General features: G+C 38.9%; 3 protein-coding genes and 1 non-coding gene across 5 annotated transcripts; 2 read left to right on the top strand and 2 right to left on the bottom strand.

Moving 5' to 3' along the window:
• Nucleotides 1–21: 21 nt before the first annotated feature.
• LOC116207888 lies at nt 22–2,910 on the bottom strand. Its single transcript, XM_031541005.1, has 2 exons — nt 1,815–2,910; nt 22–104 (listed from the first exon to the last, which is right to left on the bottom strand). Exons 1-2 carry the CDS (start codon nt 2,908–2,910, stop codon nt 22–24), a joined length of 1,179 nt encoding a protein of 392 aa, XP_031396865.1.
• Nucleotides 2,911–8,822: 5,912 nt separating this feature from the next.
• On the bottom strand, nt 8,823–10,368 carry LOC116207878. Its single transcript, XM_031540994.1, has 4 exons — nt 10,065–10,368; nt 9,245–9,727; nt 8,940–9,193; nt 8,823–8,846 (listed from the first exon to the last, which is right to left on the bottom strand). The coding sequence occupies exons 1-4, from the start codon at nt 10,366–10,368 to the stop codon at nt 8,823–8,825; spliced, it is 1,065 nt and encodes a 354-aa protein (XP_031396854.1).
• Nucleotides 10,369–10,705: 337 nt separating this feature from the next.
• On the top strand, nt 10,706–10,812 carry LOC116193390. Its single transcript, XR_004154297.1, has one exon. It is a non-coding gene; the product is annotated as a small nucleolar RNA R71 (small nucleolar RNA).
• A 5,001-nt stretch (nt 10,813–15,813) lies between these two features.
• Nucleotides 15,814–20,425, top strand: LOC116214076 (titin homolog). Of its 2 annotated transcripts, none has more exons than XM_031549337.1 (4): nt 15,814–15,958; nt 16,079–16,557; nt 16,811–17,513; nt 19,119–20,425. In XM_031549337.1, the coding sequence occupies exons 2-4, from the start codon at nt 16,226–16,228 to the stop codon at nt 20,196–20,198; spliced, it is 2,115 nt and encodes a 704-aa protein (XP_031405197.1). In that variant the 5' UTR covers nt 15,814–15,958; nt 16,079–16,225; the 3' UTR covers nt 20,199–20,425. The 2 variants fall into 2 exon arrangements, with proteins under 2 accessions (XP_031405197.1, XP_031405205.1); XM_031549345.1 differs by having other exon boundaries at nt 15,875–15,958; nt 16,082–16,557.
• The last annotated feature ends 1,292 nt before the right edge of the window (nt 20,426–21,717 follow it).

Below are 21,717 nucleotides of genomic sequence, written 5' to 3'. Positions count from 1 at the left end.
ATGAGAACAAGAAAAAGCACATCAAGCACAGTAAAAGGAGAGATCGAGAGAGCTCCAAGAAAGCAAAGCTCCGACTCCGAAGACAACAGGCTCGAAATCAGGCACTGCAAAAGCTCCAAAGACTCGAAATCAGAGTAAAACACTTCGAAGAAGGTAGGAATCATAAGATTCAATCGAAGAAGAAGGGCAAAGCAAAGCTGGGGCTTGCTGAGTTCTTCGATAATCTCTCAACTTTGACCTCTGATTGAAAGCCGAGAAGAAGAGAATTAAAAAAAAAAATCGGGTCGGGGCTGCTTGATGGACCGACCGAACAAATAGCCTGGGCTTAGGCCAAGTTAGTCTGACGGTGCAACAGGTAGTAGTAGGTCGGTTGACTCGCACCAATTCCATGATTGTGCAATTCAACTCCCCATCCAAGCCCGATCCTACTGCATTGATCCGCCGGGTGAAATCGGAATCGCTCGCCGCCCCTTGGGTATTAGAATCGTACAACCACGGTTGCTAGTCCCCCCCTTTGAAAGCATTTTCCAGGCTCAGCAGCAGTCACCTCTCCATAACTCCATTAGATGTCTGCAGATGCAGAGCTCCTTTGATCTAGTAATCTCTCCCCCTTTCTCCCTCCCCCCCTCTCTCTAGTCATTATACTTCTCCATTTGAATTTGAGATATGTATGTCTATTTATTTCATTTCTCTTCAGACTTGAAGCTCCTCTCTCGTCGATGTTCCGAGTACTTGCCATTAAAAAAAAAGAATAAAAAAAAGATAAGTGTTCTAGTAGCTTGTTGATATGTATTTTTTTTTGCTAGGTAAAAGGCTAGGTCGAGTTATTAGCCCCCTGTAGCTGCCCCAACTAAGGGAACCTAACCGCCACGGAATGTTCCTTTCGTCATAGCTCGCTGAGACTTTAGTCCAACTTGGTCACCGCAGCCCCACCAACACACTAGTGAATTAAGTCAAGGCCCACTGGATCAAGCATTATGGGCCGGCCACCGCCATCCCATAATACACCCACATAGTGGCGAGCTCTACGTCCTCAGTGAGGTTCGAACTCGTGATGTTCAAGTGGAGCGCTTGATGCTTAACCACTAGACCACCGTACTGGTGGTGCTGGCTGATATGTATTGTTAACAAAGATCACTGACCATAACCTTTCTCACTTTGGCAAGATATGTATCCTTTCAACTCAGGACCTTTTTGTTGGTTATTATCATTACGAGCTTGCTATGCTTAACTGATACTATTAGTCGATGAAATTACCCGCTGCCTGATTTCTAATGTTCCGTGATGGAGCACGATGAGGTTGCAAGCTGTTTAGATAGAGGAAAAGCTAGTACTCTATAACGAACTAGGCCATTATTTTCAACGTTGATTCCTCTTGCCACAGCATATAATATGTGTCTGTAAAATGGAATCTTCATTCTGAAGTTTCCAACGCCATGTTTATCTTCCACTTTTTAGGACCTTCACTCGCAATAGAATGAATCGATTCCAGAACAACAGGTTTCTCTCTCAACTTTGCATTTATTTCCTTTCTTTCCCGGGCATCATCTTCTTGTTTGTTCTTATGTTCGGACCACACTTTTAAGCCTTGAAGTTTCATCTAAAAATTGTTGTCATAGCCCTCAAAGCATTATGTTGTGCAAAAATACTTTGCAATGCAATGAAATTAGTGGCAAAACGAGTTGGAGTATGGCGTAGAATTTCTCGTCCACCAGTAAATTTTCTCATCAGATTCAATGCAAAGCAATGATTATAGATATAATTAGTAATCTCCACAACATGAGTCACAATATCATTCACTTCGTCCAACTTACCAATATCACTGAGAATTAAATTAATGCAATGAGCAGCACAAGGAGACCAAAATATCGTCTTGAACTTCTGCTCCAACAAGCGACCAGCAGCCACGTAGTTAGCGGCATTGTCAATCACAAAGTGAGCAACATTTTCTTGACCAACAAATAAGACCACCTCTTTGAATAATTTGTAAAGCATCTCCTCAGTCTTCGAAGCATATAAAGGATTGACAGACTTCACGAAAACAATTCCCTTAGGACAATAAACTAAAAAGTTAATCAAAGTTCTCTTGCATTGGTCTGTCCATCCATCAGTCATTATCGTGCAGCCCATCTCTTTCCAAATAGATCGGTAGCTATCGACATACTTTCTCACCTTCTCAACATTTTTTGTCAATAAGTATCCCCGAAGATCATGAAATCCCAAACCTTTATAACCTGCCCCCATGCTAGCAATGGCATCGTTTGCTTGCTGGTAATAAGGAGAATTAACCGTATTAAATGGTATACTTGTGGCCAGCATCCACTTAGAAATTGCAAGATCACACTTCTCGGTGACTTCTTTGCTTTGCAAAACACTCTTGGATGTCCTTTGAGCTCCCAGTGTTGTTCTCGATTGGAAGTACGAATTAATTTTCATCTTGTTCGGCATCGTTGCTTTTGATTGAGTAACTTGAGTTGCCTTCCCTTTTGCTGTTGAATGAAGAGGTGCAATTTCTACTATCTCATCATCATGCTTAGAGGTTGGAGCATATGGATTTTGCTCATCTAACATATCACGCTTCCTTTTCTTTTCCATCATGAGCCCAACTAGATGTTCCTGCATTTCAAATCGAATAGGATCTGGTACCTTCCGACATGACTCTGCATTCCCTTTTAATCCCACCAAATGTTGTTTAAACTGATTTATACCGCCACCGAAGAGAACTTTTGAGCAATACAAGCATAGCAGACCCTTCCTTCCATTTGCTGATGGTACTTCCTTGCAATGTGCCCATGTCGGATTAGATTTTCCTCTATTTATGGCTTTTGGGGTAGAAGAACTCGGGGTGAATTCTCTAGTAGATGGCGTAAGAGCGGGTGTATTGCTGTTGCTAGCACCGGCAGAATTCATTGTCTAGCTAGCAGCCTATAACTATGAAAAAAAAATTTCAAGCTCCACATTAAGAAAAACGGGGCAATAAAGACCAATAAAGGGCGACTAAGTAATAGCTCGAAAGAGTAAAGACCATTAAAAGGCAGCATAAGCAAAACCAACCACCAATGCCTCAGCAACAGCTAGTCACCGTTGATCCGCTGTGAATATATATAAAGATAAGCGCGAATTCTACCAGCAAATGCACTGGGTCTAATCAAGTAATATAATGATGAATAGAGTGACGATCCCACAATGATTAATTAAGTACTAAACCTATATTAGATTCTATTATTATCTAGGCAATCAAATTGAGAGAATTAACTAATTAACTACTAATCAACCTAAATCGTCACAAAGAGCATAAAGAAAATTGTATGAAAATATATCAATTGAAAGTGGGAAAAACATAATCCACCCTAGTTTCACTAATCAGATTGCCATCATGTTATATAGATCAATAGCTATGTGGTCATTCAAGTGAGTTTATCAAGCCTTTAAAATTAAAGTCTTAAACCCCTAATTAATTAATCAGCTTTCGCATCTCTAATTAATAGTGGACTCTAAATTACGATCATACACCTTCCAGTGCTATGATTGCCTAATGCCCTAAATTAATTATCCCTAATGTCTTAGCGAATAACTAACTAGAAACATTACATTAATCCCTGGATAATCTCTAACTAAACTAATTAACGCAGCTTCCGCATTTAACTAATTAGTCTAATCAAGAATTCCTAACAAACCCTATATCAACTCCCGTATCAATAGTGTTTCTAACAATTATAACCAATTAAGAATTTAAATTGAAATTATAGGAATTGCAATCACGAATCATCCACACATCTATTAATCATATAATATGGCTACAATCATCATATTAGCTACCTAGGGTTTCATCATATTCCCACAAGAGAAGCTTAGAAAACATCATGGAATTGAAAATACAATTATAATTCAAAGGAGTCATTACAATAAAATTCATATTCAGCAGTAAACTCAAGATATTGAATCCTAAAACAAAAACCCAACAATTCCTTCAAAGAGTAGTCTCTTCAACAATGCTTTGCTTTCAATCAATTGATCAACGTGACGGCTCAAGAACAAGACTCTCTCCCCCCGGACTCTCTCCATGACTCTCTAGGTTAAAAAAATGGTAAAAGATAGCTGAAAATAATGGTCCTTCCAAAACTTGTCATAAGGAATATTTTATATCCAAAACAAAGAAAGATTTCCGAAAGATATATGATGGCTCCAAATTGCGGAAAACTCCTCAATATTGCTCGTAATTCCATCCAAGTCCTCAAAGACCTACAATATCAAACGACACATAATTAAGCACCAACTTCATATAATTTCTATAAAATTAAAAATAATTTAACATGAATTGCACAATAAAATATGAATATAATATGCCCTTATCAACTTCCCCACACTTGAACTTTTGCTTGTCCTCAAGCAAAATAAATTAGACCAAAGAAAGAAATCTATCATAGAAAGTAAATTTTCATATTCACTGATTCAAACATTTGATATTTCACAATTTATGACTCGCTCTTTTGTGGTGCCCACTACTCAAACCAAACTAGAAACATGTAATCAGAGTACTACAGTTGAAATTAACCAACTAATCTAGAGAAAACAAATTTTAATCCAAGCGTTTAGCCTAAGATTTCTATTTCAAAAGTAGATACTCAGTCCTAGAATGAAAAATATACATTTAAACTTCACAGCTGTTAGCAGGCATATGATCCCTCTAATTATCCGTCTAAGCAAGTCAACAAGGTAGTGAAAGCATATGGTATATTCTTCATCCCTAGGTTTTCTTCCTTTTTATTACTAGTCTTAATTCATTTTTTTTATTTTTGCATTCAATTTTTCATTTCTGTTTCTCCAGTAAATTTTTTTGTCGAGTCCAATTTTTGTTTGAACTTTTGCCTTTCCGCCCTTCTCATTATAGTGAGTTCATTAAGTCGACACATCCCGGGCTCATCACCCAAGTGACTAGGTTTTAAAGGGACCCCTACGAACTCTTCCTCCCTCTAACATTCAAGTTAGGATACTCATAACTCAATTCTTGAGTCATTGGAGTAAAGGCTATGCTTGCTTCTTTTTTTTTTGAATGCTCACTAACACTTTTCAGACTTCTTTTATAGGAATCACTAAGTACAAAGCTTCTTCTACCTCTTTCACTAAATGTTAAAGTGCTATTAGAACAATTAAAAAGAGGATATACTAACTAACTTTGCCTAGAAGTAGACCTATTTATTTTTCACTTAAGAACTTGACCGACTAAACTTCAAACTCTAGGGCTAAAAACTAGGTAAATTTGATTTCTAAAGATTTGACTAATTAATTTTAACTAAGTACAAAAATCACAACAGTGGTGAGTAGGGCACCTAAGTGAGTCAATTTTTTCAAAAAATTCCTAAACAAATGCTATCAACAGTATTTTTCTACAATCTCTAGATTTCAATCAAAAAATTTGTAAAAAAATTTGGCCTAACAATTGCCAGATAACTTAAGGACAATTATAGTTCAAGGTGATAAGGAAGTATAACCATTTATCAACAAAGACAGGCATCAGATGTCATGAGTAACAAATTAAATCACAGAATTCAGACATCAACACTGTACTCAATTTTATACTCCATCTGTTTAGTATCTCCCTTCCCCACACTTAGATTAAACAGTGTTCTCACTGTTCCTAATGTAGCTCCAGTAAAACGAAAATAAAAATAAAAAACATAAGAGAAAAGGAGATACTTGTACTTCCCCGGTTTCGAAAAATTAAGCTGAAGCAATTGGAGTTCCAATCGGTATAGCAATAGAGAGAGTTAGAAGTTTTTATCCACTCTGGCTTCAAAAAAAAAAAGAAAACAACAAAAAGAACAAAAATAGCAAATAATACATCTTAACTAAAATAGTCAAACAACAAATATCCCAAGTCTACCTAATGAGTGGGTGCTTGATAAAGTACAAACCAGCAGCAAAGCAAAATAAAACAAATGAAACAAAAGAATTGAGAGCCAACAGGGACTTTGGCTCTCAAACATGGGTTGCCTCCCATGAAGTACTTAGTTTATAGTCGCTAGTTCGACTTTTCCAGTTCTTCAACCGGATTTGCTAGATCCACCGTAGTGGCATCACCATCAATGTTTTCCCCTTCAAAGTAATGCTTGAGAAGATGACTGTTTACTTTAAAAGTGCGGTCGTCTTCTAACTTCAACTCAACTGCACCATAGGGAAAAACATTAGAAATAACAAATGGTTCGGACCATCGAGATTTTAACTTACTTGGGAACAACTTCAAGCGAGAGTTGTATAATAGGACTTTCTAACCAGACAAAAACTCTCGCTTTAGGATGTTCCTATCATGCCATCGCTTGGCTCACTCCTTGTATATCCTAGCATTTTCATATGCTTCCTCTCTCATCTCAGCCATCTGATTCAACTGGAGCAATCTCTTTTCACCTGCAGCTTGTAAATCAAAGTTAAGGTATTTCATGGCCCAGTATGCTTTGTGCTCAAGCTCTACTGGTAGGTGACATGATTTACCATAGACAATCTTGTATGGGGACATTCCTATAGGGGTTTTGAAAGCTGTCCTGTAAGCCCACAATGCATCATCAAGTTTTAAAGACTAATCTTTCCTAGATGCATGACTGTTTTCTCTAAGATACGCTTTATTTCCCTATTGGATACCTCAACCTGTCCCCAAGTCTATGGATGATAAAGGGTGGCAATTTTATGAGTAACTCCATATTTTGATAATAATTTTTCAAACTACCGATTGCAAAAATGCGATCCCCCATCACTTATAATGGCTCTAGGTACCCCAAATCTTGAAAAGATGTTCTTTTTCAAAAATCTGATTACAACTCTGGCGTCATTACTTTGTAGAGCAACTGCTTCTACCCATTTTGAAACATAATCAACAGCCACAAGAATATATTTATTTGAAAAGAAGAGGGAAAAGGACCCATAAAATCTACTCCCCACACATCAAAAAGCTCAATTACAAGAATGTTGTTTTGTGATAATTCATGTCTCCTAGAAATATTGTCAGTCATTTGGCATTGACCACAAGACATAATGTAATTCCTACAATCGTGAAATATTATAGGCCAATAAAATCCACAAGATAAGATCTTAGCTGCAGTTCTTTCCGCACCAAAGTGGCCTCCTACTTCCTTAAAATGACAGTGTTGTATTATGCTAAGTTGTTCAGTTTCAGGCACACAGCGTCTAATTACTTGGTCAACACAACATTTAAACAGATATGGTTCGTCCCAAAAATAGTATTTCACATCATGCAAAAATTTCTTTTTTCTGTTGAGATGACAAACCATATGGTGTGATTTTGCTGACCATGTAATTGATTATATCAGCATACCAAGGTAATCCTTGGATTTCTACTGCATGCAATTGTTCATCAGGGAACTTTTCATTAGTGGGTGGATCTAAACAATCAGATTCCAAACAGGATAAATGATCAGCCACTACATTTTCAGTTCCCTTTGCATCTCTAATTTCCAGGTCAAATTCTTGCAGTAGTAGAATCCAACGAATTAGCCTAAGTTTAGCATCAGCTTTGGCAAACAAATATTTCATGGCGGCATGGTCTGTGTATACTATGATCTTAGAACCTATCAGATAATGCCAGAACTTGTCACATGCAAATATAACTGCTAAAAGCTCTTTTTCAATTGTAGCATAGTTCCTCTGAGCCTCATTTAAAGTTCTACTAGCATAGTATATTACATGAAATACCTTACCTCTCCTTTGCCCAAGTACTGCTCCTACAGCATAGTCGTTGGCATCACACATCGGCTCAAACGGAAGCTCCCAATTAGGTGCAACGATCACTGGTGCGGAAGTGAGTTTCTCCTTCAATAAATTGAATGCCTGCAAAAAACTGTCATAAAAAACAAAAGCAGAATCTTTTTCAAGTAAATTACAAAGAGGTCTAGAGATTTTAGAAAAGTCCTTGATAAATCTCCTGTAGAAGCCAGCATGTCCTAAGAAGCTCCTGACTCCTTTTGCTAAAGTGGGTGGTGGCAACTTCTCTATTATCTTCACTTTTGCTCGATCAACTTCAATCCCTTTCTTTAACACCTTGTGACCTAACTCTATTCCCTCTCTTACCATAAAATGATGTTTATCCCAGTTCAGAAGCAGATTAGTCTCCTTACATCTTTTAAACACACAGCCTAAATTTCTCAGACAAGATCCAAATGACTTCCCAAAAACAGAGAAATCATCCATAAATATTTCAATAAAATTCTCTAACATGTCAGAATATATAAACATCATGCACCTTTGGAAAGTGGCAGGTGCATTACAGAAACCGAAGGGCATTCTCCTAAAGGCAAAAGTGCCATAGGGACAAGTGAAGGTGGTTTTCTCCTGGTCCTCGAGTGCTATATGAATATGATTGTAACCAGAATAACCATCTATAAAACAATAATAATCATGCCCTGCAAGTTTTTTTAGCATCTGATCAATGAAGGGGAGGGGGAAATGGTCTTTACGGGTAGCATCATTTAGTTTCTTGTAATCTATACAAACTCTCCACCCAGTCACAATACGAGTCGAGATTAATTTATTGACCTCATTTTTAACCACGGTCATACCACCCTTTTTAGGCACTACTTGAACAGAACTAACCCATTTACTATCTGAGATAGGATAGATAATACTTGCATCCAACAGTTTAAACACTTCTTTCTTCACTACCTCTTTGAGAGTTGGGTTAAGTCGTCTTTGTGGTTGCACTGTGGGTTTACACTCAGCTTCCAACAGTATCCTGTGAGTGCAAATAAGAGGGCTGGTCCCTTTGATATCTGTAATGGTTCATCCTATTACCTCCTTGTGCTCTCTCAGCACGCTTAGAAGCTATTGCTCCTGATCGCCTGTCAAGGAAGAAGAGATAATTATTGGTAAAGTATCATCTATTCCAAGATAGGCATATTTTAATGGCGAGGCAAGGGTTTAAGTTCTATCACCGGGGACTGTGTCAAATATGGCACTGGTTTTGTCGCACTGGTGCCCAGCTCCTCATAGTAGCGAGCCTTGATTTCTAACACATTCTCCACATATTCTTCCTCAGGCTCATCATCATCACTCCAATCATCTAGATCCCTAAGGACTGATTCCATTGTATCCACACATGCTTTCTCCTCCACAGACTCAAAGATAAGCTCATCAATAATATTAATGGTATAACAGGATTTGTCATCACCAAATTTCTTTATGGCATCTTAAACATTAAAATTTATTTGTTCATCCATAACTCTTAAAGTGAGCTTACCTTGTTCGACATCTATTAATGCTTTACCTGTCGCAAGGAATGGTCTGCCAAGGATCATGGGCACATTTTTGTCCTCCTCCATCTCCAGGACTATGAAGTCGACTGAAAATATGAATTTTACCTTCACCAGGACATTCTCAACAATGCCCTTTGGATATTTGACACTCCTGTCAGCAAGTTGCAAGGTAACATGAGTTTCCTTGCATTCTCCAAGTCCAAGTTTCCTGAAAGTAGATAGAGGCATTAAATTTATACTTGCACCTGAATCGATAAGAACTTTTTCAAAATGGAAATTTCCTATAGTGCAAGGGACAGTGAAACTCCCATGATCTCTTTGTTTGCGTGGTAAGTTAAGCAAGTCCTTCTGGAGAATCATATAACACTCCCCTGTAAGCATCACAGTCTCACTCCCATCAATCTTCCTCTTTTTAGTGAGCAGATCCTTCATGATTCTGGCATATGAAGGCATCTGCTGGAGTACTTCTGCAAATGGAATATTGATTTGCAACTTTTCAAAGGCATCCAGGAATTTAGCAAATTGGGGCGTCCAGCTACTATTGCTTCAATCTTCCTGGAAATGGGACGGGTGGAACGTACGATTTCACCTCTAATGACTTCTGCCTTGGTTCCTCTACCTTTTGCTTATCTTTGTCCTTTTCTGGACTCTCCTCCTAGGTTTGAGCTTTTCTGTTGACCGTGTCCAATTCCTTGCCACTCCTCAGCATTATAGCGTTGACACCCTTCGGGTTCTCCTCAGTATTGCTGGGTAAAGACCCTGATGGTCTATTACTGAACTGTTGAGAAATCTAACTAATCTGACCCTCTAGGTTTCGAATAGTAGCTTGTTGATTCTGTAGCATGGTGTCAGTCTTTTGCATATAGCTCAACGTGAGCTCTTCCATTCTAGACTGATTCTGCTGAGGTGGAACATTCTGAGTAGGGCCTTGCTTTTGGAATCCAGGTGGCGGTTTAAGTGCATTATTCTCATTTCTCAATGAGAAATTATGATGATTATGCCACCCTGGATTGTAACTGTTCGAATAAAGTCCTTGATTACCCCGTTGGCAGTTGTTGACAAAGTTCACTTGCTCTCCATTGGGTGAAGCTGAAGGATTTCCAGACATGCATTCAAGAGTCGAATGTGGTCATGAACACAACTCACAAAAAGCAACCTGATTAGTATTAAAAGAATGTGCTGAGGTGAGTTTACTTACCTAGGTAGTGAGAGCTGAAATTTGGGCTGTCAAATTAGCAATAGTGTCCATGTCACTAACTGATGCCACTCTTGATTTGCTTCTCTCACTCTGCCAATTATGTGCACTAGAGGCCATCTCTTCTATCAAAGCACTTGCTTCATCATAATTCTTACCCATCAGTGCGCCTCCAGCTGCAGCATCTACTAGAGACCTCAATGTCTCGTCCATGCTAAGATAGAAGACCTCAATTAGGAGATTATCTGGCAATCTGTGATATGGGCACTTTCTGATTGCTTCCTTGAATCTCTCCCACGCCTCATTAAGTGATTCACCATTGAACTTGGTGAAGTTAGTGATTTCGTTCCTCAATCTTGCAGTCTTAGCTGGTAGGAAAAATCTCCTAAGAAACTTAGATGAGAGGTCAGTCCAGGTAGTGATGGACTCTTGTGGCAGTGAATTGAACCAGGCTCTTGCTTTATCCCGAAGTGAGAAAGGAAAAAGCTGTAATCTAATAACATCATCAGTGACTTTATTCAACTTTACCATATTACAGTATTGGAGGAATCCTGCAATATGCTCATCAGGACTCTCATTGAGATATCCTCCAAACTGATTTAATTGAACTATTTGGATGAGTGCCGGCTTCAGTTCAAAGTTATTAGCCGGAATAGTGAGCCTTCTGATTGCAAAACCCATAACAGTAGGTACTGCATAGTCTCGAAGTGCTCTGGCAACACCCTGTATCTGGCGGTTGATGTCATCGTCTGCCATCTCAACTGCATGCAATTCTTCCCTTCTTCTGTTCTCTCTTCTCAACCGGCGCAAGGTGCGTTCTATCTCAGGATCTAATGGTAGAAGTTCAGCACTTATACTCCTGCACATAGAATACCTGCAAAGAGAACAAGAAACAAACACACAGTAAAGTGCGTCTAAATTAACAATAGAACTAAAGGTGGTCTAATATTAAGTTAATCCCCGGCAAACGGCGCCAAAAACTTGATCCGCTGTGAATATATATAAAGATAAGCGCGAATTCTACCAGCAAGTGCACTGGGTCTAATCAAGTAATATAGTGATGAATAGAGTGTCGATCCCACAATGATTAATTAAGTACTAAACCTATATTAGATTCTATTATTATCTAGGCAATCAAATTGAGAGAATTAACTAATTAACTACTAATCAACCTAAATCGTCACAAAGAGCATAAAGAAAATTGTATGAAAATATATCAATTAAAAGTGGAAAAAACATAATCCACCCTAGTTTCACTAATCAGATTTCCATCATGTTATATAGATCAATAGCTATGTGGTCATTCAAGTGAGTTTATCAAGCCTTTAAAATTAAAGTCTTAAACCCCTAATTAATTAATCAGCTTCCGCATCTCTAATTAATAGTGGACTCTAAATTACGATCATACACCTTCCAGTGCTATGATTGCCTGATGCCCTAAATTAATTATCCCTAATGTCTTAGCGAATAACTAACTGGAAACATTGCATTAATCCCTGGATAATCTCTAACTAAACTAATTAACGCAGCTTCCGCATTTAACTAATTACCGCATTTAACTAATTAGTCTAATCAAGAATTCCTAACAAACCCTACATCAACTCCCGTATCAATAGTGTTTTTAACAATTATAACCAATTAAGAATTTAAATTGAAATTATAGGAATTGCAATCATGAATCATCCACACATCTATTAATCATATAATATGGCTACAATCATCATATTAGCTACCTAGGGTTTCATCATATTCCCACAAGAGAAGCATAAAAAACATCATGGAATTGAAAATACAATTATAATTCAAATGAGTCATTACAATAGAATTCATATTCAGCAGTAAACTCAAGATATTGAATCCTAAAACAAAAACCCAACAATTCCTTCAAAGAGTAGTCTCTTCCACAATGCTTTGCTTCCAATCAATTGATCAACATGACGGCTCAAGAACAAGACTCTCTCCCCCCGGACTCTCTCCAGGACTCTCCAGGTTAAAAAAATGGTAAAAGATAGCTGAAAATAATGGTCCTTCCAAAACTTGTCATAAGGAATATTTTATATCCAAAACAAAGAAAGATTTCCGAAAGATATAGGCTGGCTCCAAATTGCGCAAAACTCCTCAATATTGCTCGTAATTCCATCCAAGTCCTCAAAGACCTACAATATCAAATTACACATAATTAAGCACCAACTTCTTATAATTTCTATAAAATTAATAATAATTTAACATGAATTGCACAATAAAATATGAATATAATATGCCCTTATCAACCGTGCACTTCATTCTCAGGAAAACCAACCACCAATGCCTCAGCATTCAATAAGAGCAAGTCACCGTGCATTTCAATTTTCATTTTCAGCAAAACCAACCAACCAATGCCTCGGCATTCAGCAACAGCAAGTCACCGTGCATTTCAATCTTCATTTTCAGCAAAAATAACCAACCAATCCTTCAGCATTCAGTAACAACAAATCACCGTGCATTTCAATTTTCATTTTCAGCAAAATTAACCAACCAATGTCTCAATTTGTCACCGCAATCGCAAGCAAAGGAGAAGAGGAAGAGGAAGAGGAAACTCGAACTGTGCCTTGCCTGTAGACTCTGGACTCTACAATCATAGAAGTTGTCGCTGCCGCACTATCAAATGGAGTCTAAAGAGCGGAGACTCTGGTCTAGACCCTGCAATCACAGAAGCTGCCGCTCGAATGATGGAAGGAGAAGAAGAATCTTCTGAGGCTTTGGACTCTGTCGCTTGAAGGAGAAGAGGAAGAACTGATCTGGTCTCTGCCGCTCGAATAAGAAGAGGATGGAGTCGACTCTGCCTTTTGAAGGAGAAGACGAAACTTGCAATGATCGAGCTTGAAGCAGAAGAGCTCGAAGCAGAAGAGCTCAAAGCAGAAGACGAAACTTGTGATGACTGTCACTGATGAACTAAGTTGAGGTGAGGAGCGAACGGCGAAGATGAAGAACAAAAGGAAGAACGAAGAAGAAGACTAAGGTTTTCGAATTTCCATTCAATTCTGTGATTTCTGCGCGATTTCGTTTCGGGTCGGTAGGGGTTTCGATTCGGATTTCATTTAAATTTCTAAACCCATGAAACCGACCAGTTCGAATGGGTTTATCTAAAAAACCGATTGGTTTTTTGGGTTCACTGGTTTTTTAGTGCATTTTGGATTTTTTAGCTAATCAGACCGGACATAGGTCCGATTTCCAATCCGATCGGTTGAACCGGTCGTTCTAATCTAATTCTGATAACAATGGTTTTAGTTATATTTTATGATTGTATATAGATTTATGTTTCTTATGCATGTAGTAGTAGCCCATCTTGTCCTATATATATTTTGAAGTTGAAGAAATTGCATTTGGAATTGGATTTTTTCTGAACTATGCCCTTAAGCCATAGGATAAGAACTCATACTTACCATAGATGTGTCTTTAATTTGAGAATGAAATAAATGCTCGTACATAAATGGTAAATTTTTGCTAAATAAAGTCGTAATTTTAGAAAATTTACTTTGTTCATTGGTTTGTATCATGTGCCCTTAAGGCATAGATTAGAAAACCCTATATATATTTATATCATATAAATATAGGCGCAAAAATGTAAAAATGAAAACTCCTATTATTCCTCACATTTGTCTCGTCTCTGCTGTCCTTTTTGCACATGTTCCACTTTCCCTCTCAATTTTCTCCTCTCTCTCCATTTAACCCTCCATTCCCTTTTAGTATGGATTAATAACCAAAAAAAATTGGGTAAATTATACTGGTAGTCCAAAAAGTTTTACAAATATTTCAATATGGTACAAAAAGTTTTTTTTGTTACTTGATGGTACAAAATAATTCAAAGTTGTTTCAATATAGTACAAACCGTCATCTCGCCATTGACGCCGTCAAGTCGACGCTGATGGTGCAAAATCGATTTTTGTGGGACGTTACATGATGGTGCAAAATGTTTTGAAGTTGTAACTTAATAGTACAAAATATTTTACGTAAGTTACATGATGGTGCAAAATTTATAGATCTTGTAAAGGATGGCTTGACGGCGTCAATAGCGAGATGACAGTTTTACTATACTTAAACAACTTTGAAACATTTTGTTTCATCAAGTAGCAAAAAAAACTTTTTTTACCATATTGAAACATCTGTAAAACTTTTTGAACCACCAGTGCAATTTACCAAAAAAAAACTCTAAGAACTTTTTTCCTTAATATAAAAATATATAAATTTTCGATTTGATAATAATTCTAGCACTGCATTAAATTTTCCATTAAAATTTAGGAGTTCTCCCAATTCCGAAGAGTGGGGCCGGCTAGGCCCCCACCGCCTGTCCTCTCATATTTTTCTCTTTTTTTCTTTTTTATTTTTCTTATTTTTTGAAATAATTTTATTATTTAAAAAATATTGTTTGTTCCACTCGACCTACACGTCAGCAATTTTCGTCCAAATTAATAAAAAATTTGACGCCGTCATATAATAATTGTTATCGAATAGAAAGTTTGTGCATTTTTATATTAAGTAAAAAAAATCGAGCTAGAATTGTTAAACTGTAAAAAGTTTTTTTTATTAACCCTTTTAGTTTTCTTTTGCTTGTTTCATTTTAATCTTTCTTTTAAAAAAAAATTATCGTGTATGTATCGCGTGTAGCACCGTGCAAACTGCAAACTCTAGTGTATTATTACTCCAACCCTAAGAAACTGGCCTAAAACTAACGAGCCAAGGCCCGTCATACTTTTCTTTGGGCTTGAATGGCCCAAAATTAGTATTTGCACTAGGCCTTAAACAATAGTTTCCTCTCTTTTAGTTTTGGGGTTATATAAACTTTTTTTCGGTGGAATGGGGTTATATAAACTTAAATAATAATATTTTAGTTTAGGTGTGGGGTGGGGTGGGGGCCTAATTTCTGGTCACACCACAGCTGAAAAAGGAAAACCGAGAACACATTTCCTATTCAACCAAAAGAAGAAAACATATTTCCTACCTAAGCCCTCGACCCTATCCTGACTTAGCCTATCCATCCAATTCCCAAACTCCATGTTCATCTCCATCATAAATTAGCAGTGCCCGCGTGAGCGCATGCACGTATTATAGGAATCGATACACTAAAAAAACTGAGTACATAGACTAAAAAACAGTATGAAATAGAAGGGCCTAGTACTGTTAGTGTAGGTGGATTCTTCTTTCAATTCAATGATATATACATACAATACAAAGGAAACATACCGAGAGTCGAAGAATGAAAAAAAAAAAAAAAAAGATCGAGCTTATTAAAGCAGAAAGAAAGAGAAAATGAACAAGGAAGGAAACAAAAGAAGCACTTTTTATATCTATATATATTATATATTATTTATTAATTGTAATATTTTCATACTGAATGTATATTTATTGATTATATATATATATATATATATAAGTGAAGGGAAAAACAAAAAAAGGAAAGAGAAAGTCCGTTCGTGGGCTAAAGAAAGAGGGGGAAGAGGGTGTGACTAGTGATTCTTCTCATTTGGTTTGTTTGTTTGTTATTAATATTTTTATTTAAGTTCATTCATAGAGTAGAGTAGAGCCCTTATTCCTGCTCTGCGTTGCTTATTATATATAGTTATTTGAAAAAATTGGACGAACGCAGCAGCAGCAGCAGCAGCGAGCAGCGAGCAGCCACCTCCACCAAATTGGAGCCCCAGAGCAGACGGACGGACGGACGTGCGGACGGGATGTGATGAGACCAGACCTGCCACGATCGATTTAGGAAGATTCTCAAACCAACCCGTCGTCCATGACTAAGCCCCCTGAGAATAGCGGCGAAGACGAGGCTGCCGCCACCATCGCCGCCTGGGGTACATGGGATGAGCTCCTCCTCGCATGCGCCGTCCAGCGCCACGGCTTCAAGGCCTGGGACTCCGTCGCCTCCGAGGTTCAATCCCGGACCTCCCTCCCCCTCCCCCTCACCACCCCACACCACTGCCAGCTCAAATACCACGACCTCCACCGCCGCTTCTCTGCCGACGACGACGAGAACGACTCCGCCGTCCCCTGGCTCGACGAGCTCCGCAAGGTCCGCGTGGCCGAGCTTCGTCAGGAGGTCCAGCGCTACGATGTCTCCATCCTGTAAATCTCCTTTCCATCTCCCCATATCCTTCCTTCCTAATTCCTATCGGGTTCTTTCTCCTCGTTGTATCGTCGTGTTATTATATTCGCCGTTACTTTTTAGATCCAGAGATCTACAGGAAATTTCCAAGGTCGTAATTTGGTTTCTTCGCCAAAAAAAAAAGTTCACCGATTTTCCTCGTCGATCGATGCACGGATCTGAGGGAGTTCCTTTTTCTTATCTTCTTCTTCTTCTTAATTTTGGGGAGCCAAGGTCTCTGCAGTTGAAAGTGAAGAAACTGGAGGAGGAGAGAGAAGAGAGCTTGAGGGAGGACCAGCAGCAACCAGATCTGCCGGAGGAGTCCAAACCAGCCAGATCAGGTAACGACTCGTTAGCCGCCGGTGGTGAGACGGGCGCCTCCCTCCCCGAAAAGACCGCCGCGAAGTCGGCCGCCGGCGAGGAGTCCGACCGGGAGAACCGGTCTGTCAATGGATCCAACTCGACCGGGGTGAAGAGCGAGCGCGAGAAAGCCGGCCGAGAAGCGGAGCCCAAGACTAATAAGAGGGAGGAGGAGGATGGCGAAGAGCCGGTCCGGGCGGGAACCGGCTCCTCGGAGAAGACGGATCAGGCATCGGAGGAGTCAAAACCGGAAGGGATGGACTCGTACAACGGGAGCTCTGAACCGAACCGGGAAAGGAGGGGTGAAGAAGAAGAGTCGGACGAGTTGCGCGACTCGGTGGCTCAGTCGAAGGAGAACAGCAGCGACGTCCAGAGCTCGGCGAGTCTGACGAGGAGGAAGAAGAGGAAGGGGCGACGGGTGAATGAGATATCGTGCGGCGGGGAAGTGGCGGAGACAGACGACGGCTCCCCTGCCGCTGATTTGGCGGGGAAGAAATCACAGCCGTTGGTTGATTTCCTGAAAATGATCCGGGCGCATAAGCACAGCTGCTTCTTCGAACGGCGGCTCGCGGTCCAGGTAACTGATTTATTTCTTCTTCTTCTTCTTTTTTTACATATTTATTATATATTATAATATAATCCATCCATCCTTTCATATACACTCTATGATTTTTTTTTTCCTTCTCTCGAAATTTATATTATTAATTTGTTTCAGTTTTTTTTTTCATTTCATTAGAAAAGAATTTTTCACTCTTTTCAAACACCTTTTTTTTTTTCACTTGTCAAAAGAAAAGGTTTTTCTTTTTCTCCCTTCGTTAAATAGAGGAAGAGTTGCTCTCATCATATTTACTGTTTGACATATTCTCCTTGGACAGTGGCTTGCTCCATTTTTTCTCGATTTTAGTTTTACCTTAGCCGCAACATGGATTGTCCTGTTTGATTTCTACTAAAATGTCGAGCAATACATTTATATATATATATATATTTTTTATTTTATTTTTTCTGATCAGATACGCTAAAGTGATTAGATAGATGTATGGTGGTATATAAAACTTGTGGACTGTACTGTGTATAGTAATAAACTTGTTTTGGTCTTTCCAGAAAAATATGAAAATAGGTGGAGGCAATATATATTATCAAGAAATCTGGCAAGTAATAATTTATCAGGAAACAATGAAATGATAATAAGACAATGAGAAAGTAATAATTTATTTATCAGGAAAGCCGAAATAAGAATAACAACGTGTGTTGAATTTTCCGCTTTTCATATTAAGAATTTATTTACATTAAAAAGATATTTATATGATTGAGATTGGCCTTGGACCTAGTAAATAGTTTACTTCCGTTAGTCAGATGAAGAAGAACTGTAAAATAAGAGCATAATATAATAATAATCATCATATCGCCGTCACATTTCTTTTGTTCTAAAGGCGACAGACATCTACCTGATCAAAAGCAGATTAATTTTTGAGAAAATGAAGGCTAAGACAGGCATATATCTTAAATGTATAGTGTGTGTATATATATATAAGTATTATTAGGTACAATGTAATATGTTTTATATATATAAATGTATATATGTACGTATAGAGGAAACAGAATCAATACAACGAACACACCACAAGAATAGGGGACATTATTTCTCTTATACATACATTTCATTTCATTAGTACTATCAGTATTAGTATTAGCATTAGCATTATTACATTAGTGTATGTTTCCTGTTTCGGCTTTCGACCGAATTAATAAGAAAACGGGAATTAAGAGAACAGTACAGAGAGGGAAAAGGGGGGGGGGGAGGAGTGGAAGACAGAAAAGAAAAGACGGGGGTGGGTTTATGGGGGTTGAGAGTGGGGCATTTGTATAGGGGGCCTGAGGCCCAACCCCGACAGTCTTTTTACTTAATTGGGTCTTATTGTAATATTTTCTGGTGACTTGAGTTGAGTCCATTCCATTTATTATCAGCCAGCCCCACCTTCTCTTTTCTCCTCTCCTCTTCTCACCTCTCCTCTCCTCGAGTTGAGTCCATTCCATTTATTACTCTACGAGACTAGTAGTACTGCTACCGTCAGGCACAGGCAGGGATCTTTTTATTTAATTTATATGCTAATTAATTAATTAATTAATTATTACTCTCACGACTCCTAATTCACATGATGTACAACATCATTATACATTGCAGGAGAGTGACAAGTACCAGAACATCATCCGACAGCATACGGATATCGACACCATTCAGTCCAAGCTCCGCAAGGGTTCCTACTCATCCACCCCCCTCTCCTTCTTCCGCGACCTCCTCCTCCTCTTTGACAACGCCCTCGTCTTCTACCCAAAGTCCTCCCCTGAATCTGCCACCGCCCTGGAGCTCCACCGCCTCGTCTCCGCGGAGCTCCACAAGAAGATTAAGAAGCCCACCCCGAGATCTAGTTCCACTCAAGACGCCCCTGTCCGCCCCAAACCCGAGTTGGAGCGATCCGACTCCTTGCTTGCAAAGCACAAGTCTTCTGTCCCCATCATAGTCTGCCGCAAGAGAAGTTCCTTTTCAGCTAAGCCCTCTTCCACTGCCATGGGCCAGAAGGGCGAACCGCGGAGCGAGGATAAGAGGCCCGCCTCTGATCCAAAGCAGCAGCAGCAGCAGCCGCAGCCGAACAAGGCAGGAGGGCAGGAGCAACAGAATCTTCCCAAGATCAACAACACCGTGGAGAGGTCCGTGACCGGGGCTAGAAGCTTGAGGAGGAGCAATACCAATCTCAAGAGCAGCAATGCTAGCACATCCACTACTACCACCACCACCAAGAAGTCCCCCCTTGGCTCTACTACTGATAAGGCAGAGACTCCCAAGACCGATCAGAAGAAAACTGAGGGGGCAGCGGCATCCACCAAGAAGAGGAGCGCCGCCGATTTCTTGAAGAGAATAAAGCGAAATTCCCCAGCTGGGAAGTCGAAGAATACAGCAGGTGATCCTAAGAACAGTCAAGGGGGAGGAGGAGGAGGCAGCGGCAACGGAGATCAAAAGAAGAAGCAGAGTGGGAAGGGAGACAAAGGAGAAGAGAGGGCCTCGAGGCAGAGTGGTGGAGGCAGCAGTGGCGCTAAACACACTAAAGAAGATAGCAGCCCGTCGAAGCGGAGCGTCGGCCGGCCACCGAAGAAAGGAGGCGACTCCAATGCGGTTGCAGGGAAACGCATCAGGGATAGCGGTGGGGGAAAGGAGGTGGCGGTGGCGGCGGCATTAAAGCGGCCTCGAAAACGGACTAGGAGGTAGAATGCCTGTGGCATGATATATTTATATATACGTATTTGACACTTTTTTCTTTTTAATCAGGCGGGTGCTTTTGTTGTTTTCTAATTATTTATTTTATTTTGAATTGGATAGCTGTAGTATAGCTAGCTAGTAGCCATGGCTATTTGGTCCTCTGGCCTGGCCACCACTGTAACGGTACAGTATATTATCACAACCAGGAGGTCTTCAACTTTACCTCTTTTTACCTTTTTTGGGAAAAAAGAACTTCTATAGAAAAGAATGTTGGATATGCTAGTTTTTTTGGATAATCAATCAATGTGCATTGATGACAAAAATAAGTATAAGATTAACAAATTACAAAGACATAAAATATAGCAAAGGGAAAATAACACGTGGCAAGAGTACGTCGAAATTGCATGTTGTATTCTGTTTTCAACCTCTTGAAATTGCAATCTATAAGGATCCCAGTAAAAATCGAAAAGTATAGCATAATGCAATCCTTACAGAGACTACTTCTACTGCGGAAATAAAGAAGCAGAGGCAAGAGTAGTCTTGAACTGGTATCCAGGGTAGAAATCCTTCACATATCTCACTTCTAGACTAATTCAATCAACCAATTCCTAAATGGCTCAATCCCTAGATATTTAAATCAATTCAGTTAGGTTCCTATTATCAGTTCAAACCAGCGACAACCTAACTAAAAAAAATCAGTCATACCATCAAATTAGAGTAACTAACTTCTTTGATCAGTTCAAACCAACAAATATCGGCAATGAATCGATGTTAGTGATATGCCCTAAAGTCAGTTTATGTTTTCGAATAATTCCTTTTATGGCAATGAAGTTTATTTTATTATTCATGTATTGTCTATGTTTATTATAATAAAGTCCTTAAGATATTTTAAATGTTTCATTCTTAAAGAGTTAAGAATATGAATGACGAAGTAGTTCAGTAAGAATATCTTTAAATTGTTCAGACTTGTAGGAAACTTAACCAGACATTATCTTTTCGGATAGATCGTCATCTATGTCTGTATCTATGATTAATATATAAATACTAATGAAGATAAAGTAGTGAGTCTCATTCTATCTGACAACCGTTGTCATGACAGATATGTGGGTGCTAATGTGATAAGTAGTCGAACGTGACACTTGGATAATATTCACATGGTAATTACTAATGCCAATGAATATTATCTAGATTGTATTATTGCATATAGTGCTTAGACTTGAGATGGAATGTTATCTCATGTATAAGTAATTAGGATTTGCTACTGCTAATATATTTGTGCCTAGTATGAGTATTCGGAAGGTGATGATCCTAATTGATTATACTTGAAGATAGGTGTCCGATCAAGATGGTATTCACTAACTTGAATAAACAAGAAAAAGGTCCTATGGATATAAGTTTTATTCTGGATTAAGAAATCATCGGCCGGAGTAGATAGACTTGAATAAAAAAAAGTTTTTGTTGAAGTGCTACAGATCCAAGAATAAAACCAGAGGATCCATATGGTCGGCTAAAGGATTTGACATTTACC

This window comes from Punica granatum, chromosome 1, assembly GCF_007655135.1.
Source record: "Punica granatum isolate Tunisia-2019 chromosome 1, ASM765513v2, whole genome shotgun sequence".
Classification (NCBI taxonomy): Eukaryota; Viridiplantae; Streptophyta; class Magnoliopsida; order Myrtales; family Lythraceae; genus Punica; species Punica granatum.
This window is presented reverse-complemented; position numbering and strand designations above follow the sequence as displayed.

Coding starts and splice junctions, on each gene's coding strand:
- LOC116207888 (XM_031541005.1), bottom strand. CDS start 2,910: ATGAATTCTGCCGGTGCTAGCAACAGCAATACACCCGCTCTTACGCCA. Junction 105..1,814: donor TTTAATTCTCAGTGATATTG/GTAAGTTGGACG, acceptor GAGCTTTTGCAG/TGCCTGATTTCGAGCCTGTT.
- LOC116207878 (XM_031540994.1), bottom strand. CDS start 10,368: ATGTCTGGAAATCCTTCAGCTTCACCCAATGGAGAGCAAGTGAACTTT. Junction 9,728..10,064: donor TACTATTCGAAACCTAGAGG/GTCAGATTAGTT, acceptor TTCCATTTGCAG/AAGTACTCCAGCAGATGCCT. Junction 8,847..8,939: donor CATATTTGACACAGTCCCCG/GTGATAGAACTT, acceptor CTTCCTTGACAG/GCGATCAGGAGCAATAGCTT.
- LOC116214076 (XM_031549337.1), top strand. CDS start 16,226: ATGACTAAGCCCCCTGAGAATAGCGGCGAAGACGAGGCTGCCGCCACC. Junction 16,558..16,810: donor CGCTACGATGTCTCCATCCT/GTAAATCTCCTT, acceptor TGGGGAGCCAAG/GTCTCTGCAGTTGAAAGTGA. Junction 17,514..19,118: donor AACGGCGGCTCGCGGTCCAG/GTAACTGATTTA, acceptor TATACATTGCAG/GAGAGTGACAAGTACCAGAA.